General features: G+C 42.2%; 3 protein-coding genes across 3 annotated transcripts in view; 1 reads left to right on the forward strand and 2 right to left on the reverse strand.

Annotated features, from left to right (window-relative positions):
• LOC108092999 (neurotrimin) overlaps window positions 1-15,996 on the reverse strand; it is a 51,836-nt gene that overhangs the window by 2,592 nt on the left and 33,248 nt on the right. The window contains 4 exon segments of the mRNA XM_017192895.2: window positions 1,312-1,454; window positions 11,298-11,448; window positions 11,516-11,644; window positions 11,700-11,858. Coding sequence (XP_017048384.2) covers window positions 1,312-1,454; window positions 11,298-11,448; window positions 11,516-11,644; window positions 11,700-11,858 — 582 coding nt within the window.
• LOC108092997 (membrane metallo-endopeptidase-like 1) lies at window positions 2,832-5,271 on the forward strand. The gene is given in 2 exon segments (XM_017192893.1): window positions 2,832-3,228; window positions 3,230-5,271. Coding segments are annotated over 2 exon segments (2,148 nt in total). The 5' UTR covers window positions 2,832-2,877; the 3' UTR covers window positions 5,027-5,271.
• On the reverse strand, window positions 8,655-11,162 carry LOC108092998 (neprilysin-21). The gene has a single exon (XM_017192894.2). It carries the CDS (start codon window positions 11,121-11,123, stop codon window positions 9,180-9,182), a length of 1,944 nt encoding a protein of 647 aa, XP_017048383.1. The 5' UTR covers window positions 11,124-11,162; the 3' UTR covers window positions 8,655-9,179.

A 15,996-nucleotide genomic window follows, 5' to 3' on the forward strand; every position in this document is an offset into this window, starting at 1 on the left:
GTTGGCTTTTCACTTTGGCCTTAATTGATGGCAAAGGGCTTTAATGGTGGTCGTCCCAAAAATATATATTTTATACTACCTTATGAACTTTTGTAACCGGAATCGATGCTGCAATGCTTTAATGACCCATTCACTGACTGGGGAGTACTTTAGGCAATTGACAGCAGAAGCTCCAATTGAAAATTGGGAAAGCGTTTACAATGTGCCGTGTTAACGAGGGTTATTCCATAACAATTTGTCCCCTAAACGCGACCACAATACAAATTGCCATGTCAATAATACATAAATGTTTTTAAAAAAAATTATTTACTGAATGTGAGAAATCTATATAAAACTAACGGAACAAAATTTTAACATCGTTGTTTTTACCTTACAAGAATGATTTTTGGACATCGACTTTTCTAGCGATGAATGAATATAAAGCTCATAAAAATACTTTTATGCCAATCTCGAAAATTTTAAAAAATGTTCACTGTATGTGCCTTCTATTGCATAATTGAATAACAAAAAAGGGAGCTATGTAGCTTCGAAGAGCCGCAGCTTATATTTGCCATATAGACAATCGTCGAAAATATAGTCGAATAATGAAAAATTCGAATTAAATTAAATTAAAATTGAAAAATTATATCATATAACTATCGCATCCACCTAGATTTTTTCATATTCCATACTGAATTGATAAAAAAAAAAGATATTATAATTCTGACCCATTAATTTTATATTGATTTTTCGATCTTCCCCTTGGAAGTTAGTCATCCGATTTTCATAAAATTCGAGAAATCTTTTTTAGATGTTCCTATTCATTGTTCAGATTTCTTATTTCCATTACAGCTATGTAATATAGTCGTTTGATCTTTAATTTTACTAGTATAAACGTCGTTGTATTTTTTGCACAATGATTTATTGCTCATATTCTTCTTGCATTCGGGATTTAGAATTAGGGGGCATCCCCTATTATTTACTCTTAATAAATAGTGGATTGCTCGCATTGACTTTGATTTTTTTTTTTGTTAGGGCCAGGGTAATCAATAGCGGTTGTTTCAAAATCATGAAACCAGTTACGAACAACTTGAAACAATCGTTATGAATAAGTCGCACTGAAACCCAAATAATCGACTGTACCAGCCGACGACATAATTAAAGCCACAAAATTTCTGAGTTTTGAATTTGATGTTGTTTTATGTGATGTATGTGTGTATGACGGGGTGTAACCACAGTTTCGCCACGACTGTGGCTCAATAAAACATGCACACACGCACATTTAACATGCATGCACATACACACATGTAGTATATATGACTAGGCACTTACTGTAGAGCTTTATGTTGCCGTCCATGTCGCCACGGGGATTTTTGGCGACGCACTTGTAGTTGCCGTAATCGCTGCTCTGAACGTTGACAATTGTCAGTCGCATGGTGGCCTTGTACGACGGATGGCCCGGAATCGTTTCGGTTCTGAAAGTAGAGACGCGGAGGCATCAGCGTGAGGCAAGTTCAATGACAGCTTGAGTGCTCGTTGTGGGTCAGCCGCAACGAACGGTAATCGGGAATCAAGGCCAAGGTGAAACTGATAAGCGCTCACTTGTGGCTAATCAAAGTGCGACCTAGTGAGCGGAGCACAGTGGCTCCAGATACTGAAAGTCCGATCTTCAATCAAAATTAAAAATCTGTTTTCGATGGTCACGATTATGAACAAGACTCTTTTCATAGTCCTTAAAGCAGTTCTCTTTAATATCCTATTATAACTACGTGCAAAGGTTTTCATTAAGGGGCACAACTAGTGTGACGGCCTAAAAAAATGGTGATTTTTGGGAATTTTTATAAAAAAAACTACTTTATCAATTCTTTTCAAATTTTCAGAATATATTTATACATGTTTTAAGAATGTTTAGTAAAATTTTTAAAGAAAAAAGTTAAATATTTTTTAAGTTATAGTCGATCTCCAACGGCGCTAAAAAAAAAGTGCCTCAACTGCTGCAGTGATTCCGGCCCTCTCCGTGGACGAAATCAAAAAATGAAAAATTCTCGTTAAACTAGATAATATTTTCCATACCATGAACTACGATAAAAAACAAATATCAAAAAATGACAAAATGGCAGCGTTTTAAAAAAAAAAATCGAATTTTAACCAAAATTTTGGTCGTTTTTGGCCTGCCAAAATTTGATTTTTAATCGGATCAAAAAACCGATAGTTCATGGTACGTAGAACTATATAAAGAACATGTAAAAAAATTTGGTAGTGATCGGATCACTAGTTTTTGAGTTATCACTGCAGCAAATTTGGAAAATGCTGTTTTGAGAAAAACGCGTTTAAAGATAAAATGATCGTTTGCACTGTTATGAGAGCGGGTGCTCTTTAAATTGTTATAACTCAAAAACTATTTGAGATATCGCTTTTAAATTTTAATATGTTATTTTTAAAGGTGTAATCTAACGAGAAATGAAACAAAAAATTTTTGGATTTTTTTAAAACTTCACACTAGTTGTGCCCCTTAAGTGATGAAGCACACTGGAATAACACAAAAATTTCAATTGATTTAAGGAGACCTCTTTAAAATAGGAACAACGGTGTTCACTTTAGTTTAATATATGTATGTATAACAGAGGCATAAGGAAAACATTTTTGAAATGCAACGCAATATCGTTTCCGCATAATAACCAATTGGCCGCCTAAAGCTATAGAATGGAAATAATTGCAACCCATCTTTCCAAATTTTTAATTGAAAGTATCAAATTTTGTCTAATACATAATACCAAAATGTTGTGTTTCACAACACTGAAACCCGCTTATTGACCATGTGTAGAAGAAACCGACCACAGTCCGGCGGGAAAACGGGCAGGCAGCCGTGCAATTAGCCCACCATTCCTCCCCGCCACGATGATGACTGACAGGCGACTAACGGCGCCAGTCCGCAGTCTCTACGATCCGGGCGAATCGCTTTCCGGCCAGTTGCAATCTGTCGCATTCGAAGCCACCATGCTGAAGCTCAGCTTAGTGGCCTGGCTCATTTTTTCGCTGGCGTGGCGCACTACGCCCACCGCCTGTCGACAGACCAACGGCGCGCAGAGCGTCCAGGAGATGCTGGCCGCCCAGCTGCAGAGCTACATGGACTTGGGCGCACGGTCCTGCGACAACTTTTACCAGTTCGCCTGCGGCAACTGGCAGATACAGCAGCTGGAGCATCAAGAGCAGCACTTCCCGCGCGACAGGGAGTGGGCCCGCGATCGGGGGGCGCAGCCAAGAAGAGCTGCTGCCCGGCGACACATTGGGGCTGATCGACCAGTCGGTCAACCGCAGGGTGGAGCTGTTGCTAAGGCGCAGAAACGAGACCTCCTCCGAGCTGGATTTGCGCACCCTGCAGCAGATGCGGCTCTACTACCGCTCTTGCAAGCGCCTTAAGCCCTATAACCTCAAGAAGTACCTGCAGCTTCTGCCGCCCGGCAACCACTCCCAGTGGCCGTCCGTGAGCCGGGGCTGGCGCCCCGAGCAGTTCGACTGGATGACGACTCTGGGACGTCTGCGTCTGCATGGACTGAACGGCGTCCTGCTCAGGGAAGAGGTCTTGCCGCGGTGGGACGATTCGAGCGCCTACAGCGTCTACGTGAACAAGCCGAGTCGCCAACAGACGCTGCCGATGGGGGAGGGCGCCGTTATCGAGCTGCTTCTGGACATCGGGCAGACCAAACGCACGGCCAACGCTCTAGCCCGGCTGGTAGACGAGTTCGAGAGGAGGCTGCACCGACTTCAGGAACTGGAGGACGACGAGGGGCCGCGGGAAATGCAGCTGGGCTACCTGGTCTCATACCTACCGCAACTGCGGTGGCTGGCCTTCTTGGGCCAGCTGCGCCCCGAGGTCGAGTTGGACCTGCGCTCCACGCTGATCGTTGAAAACGTGCCCTACCTAAGAGCTCTCAGCGAGCTCGTGGAGGCCGAGAGCCCGGACACCGTCTGCAGCTACATCATGCTCAAGTGGCTGGCCTTCCTCCAGCAGCAGGGTCCCGCGGAGATCTCTCGCGGCGAGTGCGTGGCCAGCCTGAGGAGGGCCATGCCTCTGGCGAGTAGCTGGCTCGTGGGCCAGCAGTTCTCCGACCCGGATTCCGAGGCCGAAGTGCGCGCCCTATTCCAGCGCCTAAAGACGCGCTTCGGACAAGTCCTGGCTGAGAACAGGCTTCGGCTTTCGCTGCCCCTCGTGCAGATCCTGCAGCAGAAGCTGCGTGCTGTGCGCCTGCAAGTGGGCTTCGTGCAGCCAGGAGAGGAGGAGGAGGTGGAGCAGTACCACGTCAGCCTCGATCTGAGTGGCAACTCCTTTTATGGAAACCAGCTGGTCCTGCTGCGACACCGCGTGGAGGCGAGCCACAGCCTGCTCACCGAGAACTTCACGGGAAGCGGCCTGAGGTATCTGGCGGAGAGCTGGGAGGCCAGCAACTCGTCGCCCCTGTACGTCAGGCCCCGCAACCTGGTGCTGGTGCCCCATGGCCTGCTCCAGCTGCCCGTGTGGCACCGCAACGACAGTGCCCTGCGGCAGCACGCCGTGATGGGATTCGCGCTGGCCCACGAGCTGGCCCATGGCTTCGACATGTCGGGTATGGACTATGACGCACTGGGAAACATCATGGGGCCTGTGGAGGAGTTCGGGACCAGCCGGCAGTTCCGACAGGGCCTCCACTGCTTGCAGCAGCAGATGGCCTCCGGCTCCAAGTGGGTCGACGAGAAACTGGCCGACTTTGTCGCCCTGCGGCTCGCCTACGAGACCTTCTTTGGGGTGCGGGCCGACAAGCGGGAGCCCCGAGACCCTCTGGTGCCAGAGCTCAGCCAGCGACAGCTCTTCTTTGTCAGCTTCGCCCAGTTCTTTTGCGGCCGGACGCCCGTCCCTAGCCCTCTGCCCCACTCGCGGGCCCTTTTGGACCGCGCCGCCGACGAGCTGCGTGTGATGCAGACGCTGGCCAACTTTGAGGAGTTCTCGAGGGAGTTCGGCTGCGAAAAAAGAGCCAAGATGCAAGCCAGCCAGCGGTGCCGACTTTGGTAAAGATCCTGCCTGTTCAGACGGGAGCCCGGGAGGGGTAAGCTTAGGACAAAAACGCGTGGCAGTCCATGACCATTGACCATCGACCCTTTCCTACTGGAGGTTCGGTACCGTTTAATGTCAATCCTCCGTGCAAACATTGAGAAATCGGAATTATTCAGTGTTGCCTAAAAGTTTTTAATTAGAATTTACTCTATGGAAACTTTTTTAAGGGGGGAGGGTAAGGTATTAAAGGCCAAAAAAAGGGCTATGTTTGATTTTTATTGAGCTTAATTACATGTTATTGTTCAACTTTTGAAGAGTATTAGAAAAAGAAATTGTTAAAAAATATTTAGAAATATGCCTGTGGCTTTTAATCTTCCGAAGCACCTTAAGAAAAAGTTGTTTTGCGGTGAACATTATAGGGCGTTAACGGATCATCTTACAAAAAAAAGGTGATATTCGTTTTAAAGATAATAAATTTCCCGAGGTAATCAGGAAGTTTTAAAAAAATTTTTTTGTCTATTTTTTGGGAGCACTTGAAAGTGAAAAGTGCGATTTTAGCTTGAAAAACTGTTGTTAATTTATTAAAAAAAAAATAAAAATTAAAAAAAACTCTTCCTGATTATCTGCGTATTTATGTGGAGAATATGTGTTAAAAATTTGAAAAGGATGGGTTAAGTAGATTTTGAGTTCTGAAAGTCGGTGAACACTTTCAAAACAAAGTTTTCGGGAAAATCGATTTAAAGTAGGTATATTTATATGTTACGTGAAAATACGGCCAAATTCGGTCGTTTAAAACGCTGTAACTCCGTTAGTTTGACTCTAATTGTCTCAAAATTTTTACACAATGTTCTTGACATATTTCTCTCTTAGAAAAATCGAAAAAAAAAAAATTGTTAAAAATTAAAAATTTTTTTAATAAATACCAATTCATATTCACCAACTCGGGACTTAACATCACCGTTGCGTAATTTTATACTCTTGCAGAGCAAAAGGCTATTATAATTTCAGTCAGAAGTGTGCAACGCAGCGAAGGAGACGCCTCAGACCCCATAAAGTATATGTATATACTCTATATATTCTTGATCAGCATCACGATCAGAATCCAAATACGTCTGCACGTCTATCCGTCTGTCCGTCTGTCTGTCTGTCCGTCTGTCCGTCTGTCCGTTTCTCTTCAAACTAGTCTCTCAGTTTTAAAGCTATCTTGCTGAAATTTTACCAAAAGGTGTGTAGTTATTGAACGCAGTATATAAGTCGGAACGGGCCATACGAATGCTCGCAAAAAAATTATTACCCCGTTGTTTATAATCAGGACGACTTGATTTCTTCTAGATTGTGTTTTTTAACCACTATCGAATTTCGAATTAAATTTCATAAAAATCAAATAGCTGTCATAGGAAAAATAGAAAAATCTATATAGAAAAATAAATTGATACCTCCGTTGCTTTTAATCTAATTTTTTAACCAGCCTTGAATTAAAAACAAGAAAAGAAGCTAGCTTCGGCAAGCCGAAGCTTATATACCCTTGCAGTTACTAAATATATCGAACAAAATACATAAAAGCTAAAGAGCATCGAAGCTATGACGATTTTTCTATTAATTTTCCATATTGTTCATATGACAGCTATATGATATAGTCGTCCGATTTTGATGAAATTTAATTTTTAACACAAGACTCATTGGAAAATTCTACATATATTCCAAAAATCATTATTGTCTGATAAAAAACAACGAGGTTATAATTATATTTCCGTTATTTCCATATAGATTTTTCGATCTTTCCTATGGCAGCTATATGATATAGTACTCCGATTTTTATAAAAATTTTTTCTCAACTTAACCCTCTAAGTCCCAAGAGTGCCTTGAGGCACTCATTTCACATGCGTTATTGTGAAAAGTGGCATTAGAGGGTTAAGAGTATTTAAAAAACTTTATGTTCCAAAAATCATGCTCGTGGCATTGAATTGATAATATCCGTTTCCGCGCAAACTAGTCTCTTAGTTTTAAAGCTATCTTGATGAAACTTTCCCAAAAGGTGTGTAGTTATTGCACGCAGTATATAAGTCGGAACGGGCCGGATCGGGCGACTATATCGGTTAGCTCCCATATGAGAGAATGAAATACAAAATTCTCAGGCCGTTGTTTTTGATCAGATCGACTTGAATTCTTCAAGATGGCATTTTCTAACTGTTATTGAATTTCGGATTAAATTTGATCAAAATCGGATAACTCTATCATATAGCTGCCATAGGAGAGATCGAAAATTATATATAGAATTAATGGAAATAAATTGATAATATCGTTGTTTTTTATCCCACGAGCATGATTTTTTGAATATCAAGTTTTTTAACAACGTTTATATTGAGAAAAAAGTTTCATAAAAATCGGTCATCTATATCTTATAGCTGCCATAGAAAAGATCGAAAAATCTATATAGAAATAATGGAAATAAAATTATAACATCGTTGTTTTTCATCAGACAAGTATGATTTTTGGAGTATAGAGTTTTCTTACGACTCTTGAATTACGAATTGAATTTGATCAAAATCGGACACCTATATCGTATAGCTCCCATATGATCTATAGTCAAAAATATGGAAAATGAATAGAAAAATCGTCTTAGATTCGATGTTGTCTAACCTTTATGCGTTATGACTGCAAGGGTATATAAGCTTCGGCTTGCCGAAGCTAGCTTCCTTTCTTGTTGGAATATAGAGTTGTCTAACGACTCTCGAATACAAACAAAAAATGTGATGCCACAGAATTAAATTATACGAGTATAAATCGTCGAAGTTCAAGGCAAGATAGTTTTTATTAGGAGCAACCCGTTAAATATTTGTATATGTTATATTAAGTACAACAATAAAGGAAGCTAGCATCGGCAAGCGGAAGCTTATACAGTTCGTTTCATTTGGATATCAATCAACTTTTATAGTTAATCGCTCTTAGCGAAGACAAAGATCGTAGAAAGCTACAATTTTTTTTAATTCTAATCTCTGTTCTATTGTGATTCTAAAATGCAGTTACATTTTTTCATTATTGCTTTCCCCACTTTTTTATTTGAGTTTTTGCACTGCTGCATGGTATTTTGCATGCTGAAAATCGTTTCATTGGGAAAGGACAGTTGTCAGTAATCATTTGTGTACAGTGCGCAGTTTGTTTAAAACGTTTCTTTTTCAATCTGATGCTATTTTTGATCAACTGAAACTAAAATAGGCCTTAGATCGGTACTCCAGGATAAAGATGGGAAAATGGATGGGGCAAAATTGATGCATATTTGGACTAAGGCCTTAATGTGAGCCAAATCGCCACGAAAATAAAAAAAATCGCGAAATGTTGTACACGATTTATTGGCAGATAATGAAAACTAAAAAAAAATTATAAAGGGCTCCAAAAAACAAAGTTAAACGTTCAAGATAAGCGGCTTATATTAAAAAAAGCTTCCAATTCCACCATGTCCTGCGCCGGTTTGGCTCATTATGAGGGCAACAAAGTGTCTAAAACCCCCATTTGGCGGACTTTACACACTTGCCAACACTTGGTGCCATCAAAAATGGCAAGTTCTCCAAGAATCACCGAGATCCATCGTCAGGCGCGGCACAATTTTGCAGAAGAAAATATTGAAACGAATTGGCGCTCAGTAAGCTATTCTTAAAGGCTCCTTACAAGCTTTATTTTAATATTTTTTAGTGTACCTATAGATTATATTTGGATGGCCCTGATGGGCTCAAATTAAGTTTTTTTCATCAAAAAATATAATCCAAACATTAAAAAATATTCAAAGGGACCGTTTTGTTTTTCATACATTCACTCGGTTCATTTTGGCTATCGGTTTTTTTTCGTTCGGGAAAAGTAAGACTAACTCTGACGAACTTAGCTTATTCACATGTTGAGTTTATGCGACAGTTTTTTCATGAAATCTTTTCACAAAAGCTTATTATGAACTCAGCCCTGAATTAATAGTGATTAATTTAATTTAAACATATATTTATATGGTTCCATAAGTGTTTAAACATGAAAGTTACATTGTTTTGAATAGTTGTTGGTTAAGAAAGCCTGTAAATTGCTTGGAAGGTTATTATATTTTCAGTTCCCTGCAAAAGAAATGATAGATAACAACCCTGCGTCACAGGCTGTTCAACAGTTGTTCATCAGGAGCTCAATGCTGGGCTTACCACACCTGACATTTTTGGTGCTGGGAACTACTTTGACAGCCGAAAGCTCTGTGGAACGGGACAAACCCGCTCAGTATTTGCTGCAAGCGCAGCTTGTCGTCGTCGTGATCAACAAAGTTGGTTGCAGCGCCGTCTCCACAAAAAAACTGTGCTAAATTGAGAAAGAATATCTGCTCTAAGGAAATATGGGCGAAATCCCGAAGGTTTTTTTCACTGGCGATCCTGGTGTAGGTGGAATAGGCGAGGTCCACACCATAGATATCGGCAAAGCGTTCGTCGAGGTACTGGGTCGGATTGCGGTTCATGCACTCCAAGCCTGCCGTGTACGCGGACGAGCTGAGTATTTCTATGCCGGTTTGGTGCACGTTTCCGAGACTGTCGAGATGAACACTATCGGAGTCGACGGAGTGGGCCAGCTCGTGAGCGAGAAGGAATCCCAGCAGGCTGTACTTAAACACATCATGGCTGCCCGGTACAAAGAGCGGCTCCTGCAGAAGAGCAAAAGGCAAGACAATGACGTTCTGTCGCCTGAGGTAATATGGACCAGCAGAGTTCTCATCAGAAAGGTAACAGTACTCTTCGCGAGTCATAGCAGGTCGATCAAGTTGCGCCACTCCCATCTTGGTTCGGATCTCCAGAACCTTGAGGTGGTTTCGACAGTAGTCCAGGTCTCCTGGCGGAAACGTCAAGTTTTCATAGTGTCGGCTCACGAGTGTGCGATAATCCAGGGTTCTGGGAATGTTGCCGATGTTAAGGATGATTTCCCGTACTTTTGTAGCGACCATCGTTCTCTGCTTTGTGGTTAGCCGAAGGCTATTTCTCTCGATTTGAATCAAGAATTGCTGACGCACCTGGTCGAATATTTTCACTATTTCCTGAGTGTACTGCTGTAGCTTCGCGGGGGCTAAGAAACGCTGTTTGTAGATCAAGTTCGAGGCCGGACCCATGCTACGGCGGATCACCTTAATGCACTCGATCGCATGTCCGTCGTCCTCGGATTCCTCCAGGAGGTATCGCACGAATCGAACCATGATATAGTTGGCCACCATCTGGGCGTCCGAGCTATCCATTATGCGCTTCAGGCCTGCGAAGTAGATCAAATTGCGGACCTGCACGCGAAACTGCGGAGAAATGCTGTGCCCAATTACCAACTCGACGAACTTTCGCCAGTTGAGGCCGGTCCTGCGCTCCAGTTGATCCACGTTCATCAGTTTATCCTCATCATCTTTGTCTGACTCGGCTAGGACCCGCAGAGCAGACTCCAGCCTACTGATCTTTCGAGCGATAGGTGGTGCACTATTCCTCGGCACCCCCGAAACGCGAAGAGCGGCGAGGGTTTCCGTGAAACTTGAACCCTCCTGGAAGCTCGGCATACTGAGGTCCAACAGAAACTCGCTGCTGTTCGAAAGACTCGGAATCACCAGCACGCTAACAATAACGTTGGTGAGGCCGTAGCGGTGCAGAACTCCCAGGGTTTTCAACCACTCAAACCGCTCCTCAGGCCAAGCGGTCCTTCCAGGGGTGAGCTGGGGCCACGTGAGGCCCTCGTCCGGAGGAGCCAGCCGGAGGTAGTTTTTCACACTGCGCAGTTCTTTTGAAGCCCCTCGGCAAGTGAGGTAAAAGCGCAAGACTTTGGCTTCCACGCTCGACTCGTTAAAGCCCCGCAACCGAGAGCGCTGGTTTAGCTCATCCATAAGTTGGACAAATCTGGTATTCACCTTGTGGTCCAGCATCTCGGTAATCTCGGTAAAGGGGTCGTCGATGTGGATCGCCCCATACTTGCCGCACGCATGCTCGAAGAAATTGACGCAGGCACTAGCGTTCTCGTTCACATAGCCGAGGGTGTTGTTTAGCAGCCATGTGTTGCGATCATCCTCGGACCTTCGAGCTCCAGACGTACAGCAAAAAGGCACAAGCAGCAGGCAGACAATCCACATCATCGCGGCAACCGCACTGAGCTAAGAGCCCAGATAACTGGTGTTGTCCGCCGCTTTTTCTGGGGGGATTCTGTGCTGATCAGACAGCTGATAACTTGCGGAGCAGATAACCCACAGCACCCCCAACAAGATTGGCAAGGTAGGGCGCATTGACTGCGCAGTCTGTTTTATACTTACTTGTACTTAGGTGACTCGGTGATCATTTGGTCATTTTCGCGAGTCCAGTAGTTAAGCGAGGTCGGGTTCGCCTCTATAAAGCATTCGAGGGTGGTGTTGAAGCCCATTGGGATGCCCACTAGTTGGTGGGGTATCCAAACCATTGGCGAGACTGCAAAAACGGCCTCAGTTAGAGCGTGGCTTAGCTTGAAGTAATTTCGCAGAACTCATCGACTTACAGTCCACGCTGACCTTGATCCGCTTCGACACGCTGGGCGGCACTCCATTCGAGGCAATGCACAGGTAGGCGCCCATGTGCAGGCGCGAAATCCTCTCCAGGTCAAGGGAGTCCGTCTCCAGGTCGTGTACTGCTCAAAAATAGGGAAAGTGAGTCGCGGCCAACGGGCTGAGTTTGGCACTCACCTTCAAGCGTCTTGTTGATCACTATTTTATTGCCATCGTCGCGCTTCCACTTGATGGTCGGTTCGGGGCTGCCTTTCGCCTTGCAACGCAGAGTCACGTTATCGCCTTCGCGAACGATGATGTCACTGGATGTGAGGGCGTCGTCTATGTTGGGCGGCACTGTTTGTGGTAAAAAAGGAAGAGATTGAGGAGGAGGTTTTTCTGAGCGGTTGGAGCTTGATTTAAATGTCAAAATTCGGTGCCAAAAAAGGGCTGGATGTTGTTCCATTGGTAAATACTCTTACTTAAACCTAACAAGAAAGGAAGCTAGCTTCCGCGAGCCGAAGCTTATGTACCCTTGCAGTCATTAAATATGTGGAACAAAATTCATAAAGGCTATTTTTTTCGACTGTTGTTCATATGACAGCTATATGATATAGTCTTTCGATTTTTATGAAATTTAATTCGAAATTCAAGAGTCGTTGGAAAACTCTATACTCCAAAAATCACATACAGACGGACAGCCGGACAGACGGACAGACGTACAGACGTACAGACGTATTTCGATTGAGATCGCGATGCTGATCAAGAATATAAATACTTTATGGGGTCTGAGGTGTCTCCTTCACTGCGTTGCGAAGGAGCCTTCATTAAGGAAGCTGTGCAAATTTTGTAAGGAAGCGCGAAACGACTTAAAATTTATTAATTTTTGAATATTTTAACTGTTTCCTGCGATCAAGGATCATATAACTTCTAAAGTGGGACACAATGCTGGTGTTTTTAGAAGCAAAATTGACTGGCGGTGTCATATCAAACCAGATGTGGTCGAAAATTATTTACAAACTGTCAACAAATATTTAATTTAGTTAAGAACACCTCAAAACTTAAATCTTCACACAAGTAAATCTCTGTCTTAACTTTCGGCACATGAAAACTACGCAAGCATCAGGATATAAGGGTAATTAAAGAAAAAACGTTTGTCAACTGTTTTCTGTGTGTCTTCTTCTTCGTATAACCAATAATGACAAAAGTTTTTGCCCCCATATTTATTTCTACGCTATTAATAAGCGCTTGATGTGCTAATCGCTACTCAGATCAGGACAGAGCGAGGACAAAAATCAAGCGTAAGTTGGTAATTTACCAGATGCCGTACCCCAATCCTGATATTGAGTTTACTTATTGACATTGTAGCAGCTGACGACAAGGCAAAAAGTTTGACCCGCGCGGCGCCATAACTTTTCCCTAAGTTATAAAATTTATTAATGGAACATAGTTCAGCATGTATTTCCTAAGAATAACCGCATCCTGTTTTTCGGCAGAAGACTTTACCCACAATTGAATACCTTTTTATGTTGACAGAACAGATTAGTTTGAATGTGCTTGTCCATGCCGATAACAATGTGGCTATATTAGTACAGTAGAATCCGCTTATAGCGACTTTCAAGGGACCGACGACTTTTCGTCGTTATATAAGCAGAAGGATTTAAGTGTGTAAGTCTGTCTGGGGACCAATCAAGCCATCGAGTTTTCGTCGCAATACCCGGACGGACACTATAAGCGGAGTCGTTATAACAGGATTCTACTGTACTTAAACTGTATATAGCTCCGATGGAACTTTTGTAAAGTATACGTCCAAATTCTGTCAAAATAGCAAAACAACGTAATACTACTAATACTACTTTGCATTAAAGCGGACCGACTGGAACGACTATCGCAACACGCCTCTTAATACTGATAAACAAATTATAATACCTTCTGAAGCGTTATCGAGTCGATCAGTCTATATACTACTACATGGAAGTTTATTGTGTACAACATAAGATAATTAATTAATTAATTTAATTTATTTACATATACCTATTAATTAGTTGTCATAAATATTCCACACAGCCCTTATTTTTACTAATAACAAGAAAGGAAGCTAGCTTCGGCAAGCCGAAGCTTATATACCCTTGCAGTCATTAAATATGTCTAAGAAAATACAAAAAGGCTAAACAGCATCGAATCTATGACGATTTCCATATTGTTCATATGACAGCTATATGATATAGTCGTCCGATTTTGATGAAATTTAATTTGTAACTCAAGACTCATTGGAAAACTCTATATGCCAAAAATCATGGTTGTCTGATGAAAAACCACGAGGTAATAATTTTATTTCCGTTATTTCTATATAGATTTTTCGATCTTTCCTATGGCAGCTATATGATATAGTACTCCGATTTTTGTGAAATTTTTTTCCTCGATTTAAGAGTATTTGAAAAACTTGATGTTCCAAAAATCATTGTCGTGGCATTAAAAACAACGACAGTATAATTTTTTTCCATTTTTTATATATATATTTTTTGATCTCTCCTATGGCAGCTATATGATGGAGTTATCCGATTTTGATCAAATTTAATCCGAAATTCAATAGCAGTTAGAAAACGCCATCTGGAAGGAATCAAGTCGATCTGATCAAAAACAACGGAGTTAGAATTTTCAATTTCATTCTCTCGTATGGGAGCTATCCTATATAGTCGCCCGATCCGGCCCGTTCCGACTTATATACTGCGTGCAACAACTACACAACTTTTGGGAAAGTTTCAGCCAGATAGCTTTAAAACTGAGAGACTAGTTTACATAGAAACCGACAGGAGGACAGACGGACAGACAGACAGACGGACAGACGGACAGACAGACAGACGGACAGACGGACAGACGTACATACATATTTGGATTCTGATCGTGATGCTGATCAAGAATATATATACTTTATGGGGTCTGAGGTGTCTCCTTCACTGCGTTGCAAACTTCTGACTGAAATTATAATACCCTTTGCTCTGCAAGGGTATAAAAATTGGTATACGCAGTTTTAGGGGTATGTCAGTTGCTTTGTGACATGCCGATGTTATATTTTGATTTGTAGTTTGGTTAACACACCCTAGCTGGAATTTAGGACTCCATAAATGTATTCTTTGCTGAATTCCTTTGTAAAACGGCTTCTGCTCTGCACCGATGTCAGATAAATAATTGAATTTAATAAACGGCCTCATTATGTGAGCAGACATGAGAAATTATGCGCCAGCCAGGAAAACTGAGTTCCTTGTTCTGGACCAGGCCGTAATGGCTGGCGTTTGTTATTTCGCTTCATCTGCAAGCTGCACTCGCTGTGGCCATATGCGGTCATTTGGCAGGAAAAAGTTGTTTGCACGGGCCGCAGACCTTCGAGCTTGCAACGGGCAGCGACAACAGCAGGCGGCAATCGCGGCGCATTTAAATGCATTGCGCGTGCACGGCCCATAAATTCAGGCGCATTTTATGTTGGTTTTTGCATACTCAAGCCACAAATTCGTTGTATCCTCCATGATGTCTGCGAATTCCATCCCGTGTTTTGCATTTGAGTCAGCAAATTAAATTCACAAATGTTGCACCCCCAAAATGCATTTATTTGCGTATACGTATACTCACTGGCCTGACAATGTTTTCAGCTTTGTTGCATTTATGGCCGGGGATTGCAACATTTTAATTTCATTAATGTTTGTTGCTAAATGCAATTAAGATAATTTGAAATATTTATTAGGTTTCTATTCCTGCTTGTGTTCGGGCATTGTCAGTTGTCAGTTTTTAAATCACATAGCCCCATTGATATTTGTAAACAATAATTGGATTTTTCGTGGGGCCCACATTTCTTTGATTTCTTGCTTTAAAGCTTAGCGATTTTTATTCGAAGTATAGTTTGTTCGTCAGTAAAATCTCAATGCCTTATCCCACTACTGTACTGCATAGAAAACAGGAAAGGAAACTAGCTTCCGCGTGCCGAATTTTATTTCACCTTTAACTTGGAACTTAATTGTAAAAACCGACACAAGCCTATAGTAACGAGAATTTTAAGGCCTTGCAGGTGGATTTATAATTTCAGGTAGAAGTTTGCAACGCAGTGAAGAAGACCCTCAAACCTCATAAAGTATATATTAGGTTGTTTGGTAATGACATACCGGTTTCTTTATTGATTTTTGACGACGATTTTAACATAGTTGGATAATTCCTCTGATATCCCACCATACACTCAGCAACACCTTCTGAGCCGTCAGTCCTGGCTTTGCCACCGTTTGAGACGACTCACCGTGCTTCGACCAGGATCTTTTACGCTTTATGTTGTCATATGTGATCCATTTTTTATCACCAGTGACTAACCGATCCAGAAATGAGTCGAGTTTGTTACGGTGCAACAAAGATTCGCAGATTGATACACGGTCGAAAAGGTTTTTTTTTTGTTTTTTTGGGATAACTCATGGCACCCAGACATCTAGCTTTTTTGTTAAATTTGTCGACTTTA

This window comes from Drosophila ficusphila, unplaced genomic scaffold, assembly GCF_018152265.1.
Source record: "Drosophila ficusphila isolate 14025-0441.05 unplaced genomic scaffold, ASM1815226v1 contig_636, whole genome shotgun sequence".
Classification (NCBI taxonomy): domain Eukaryota; kingdom Metazoa; phylum Arthropoda; class Insecta; order Diptera; family Drosophilidae; genus Drosophila; species Drosophila ficusphila.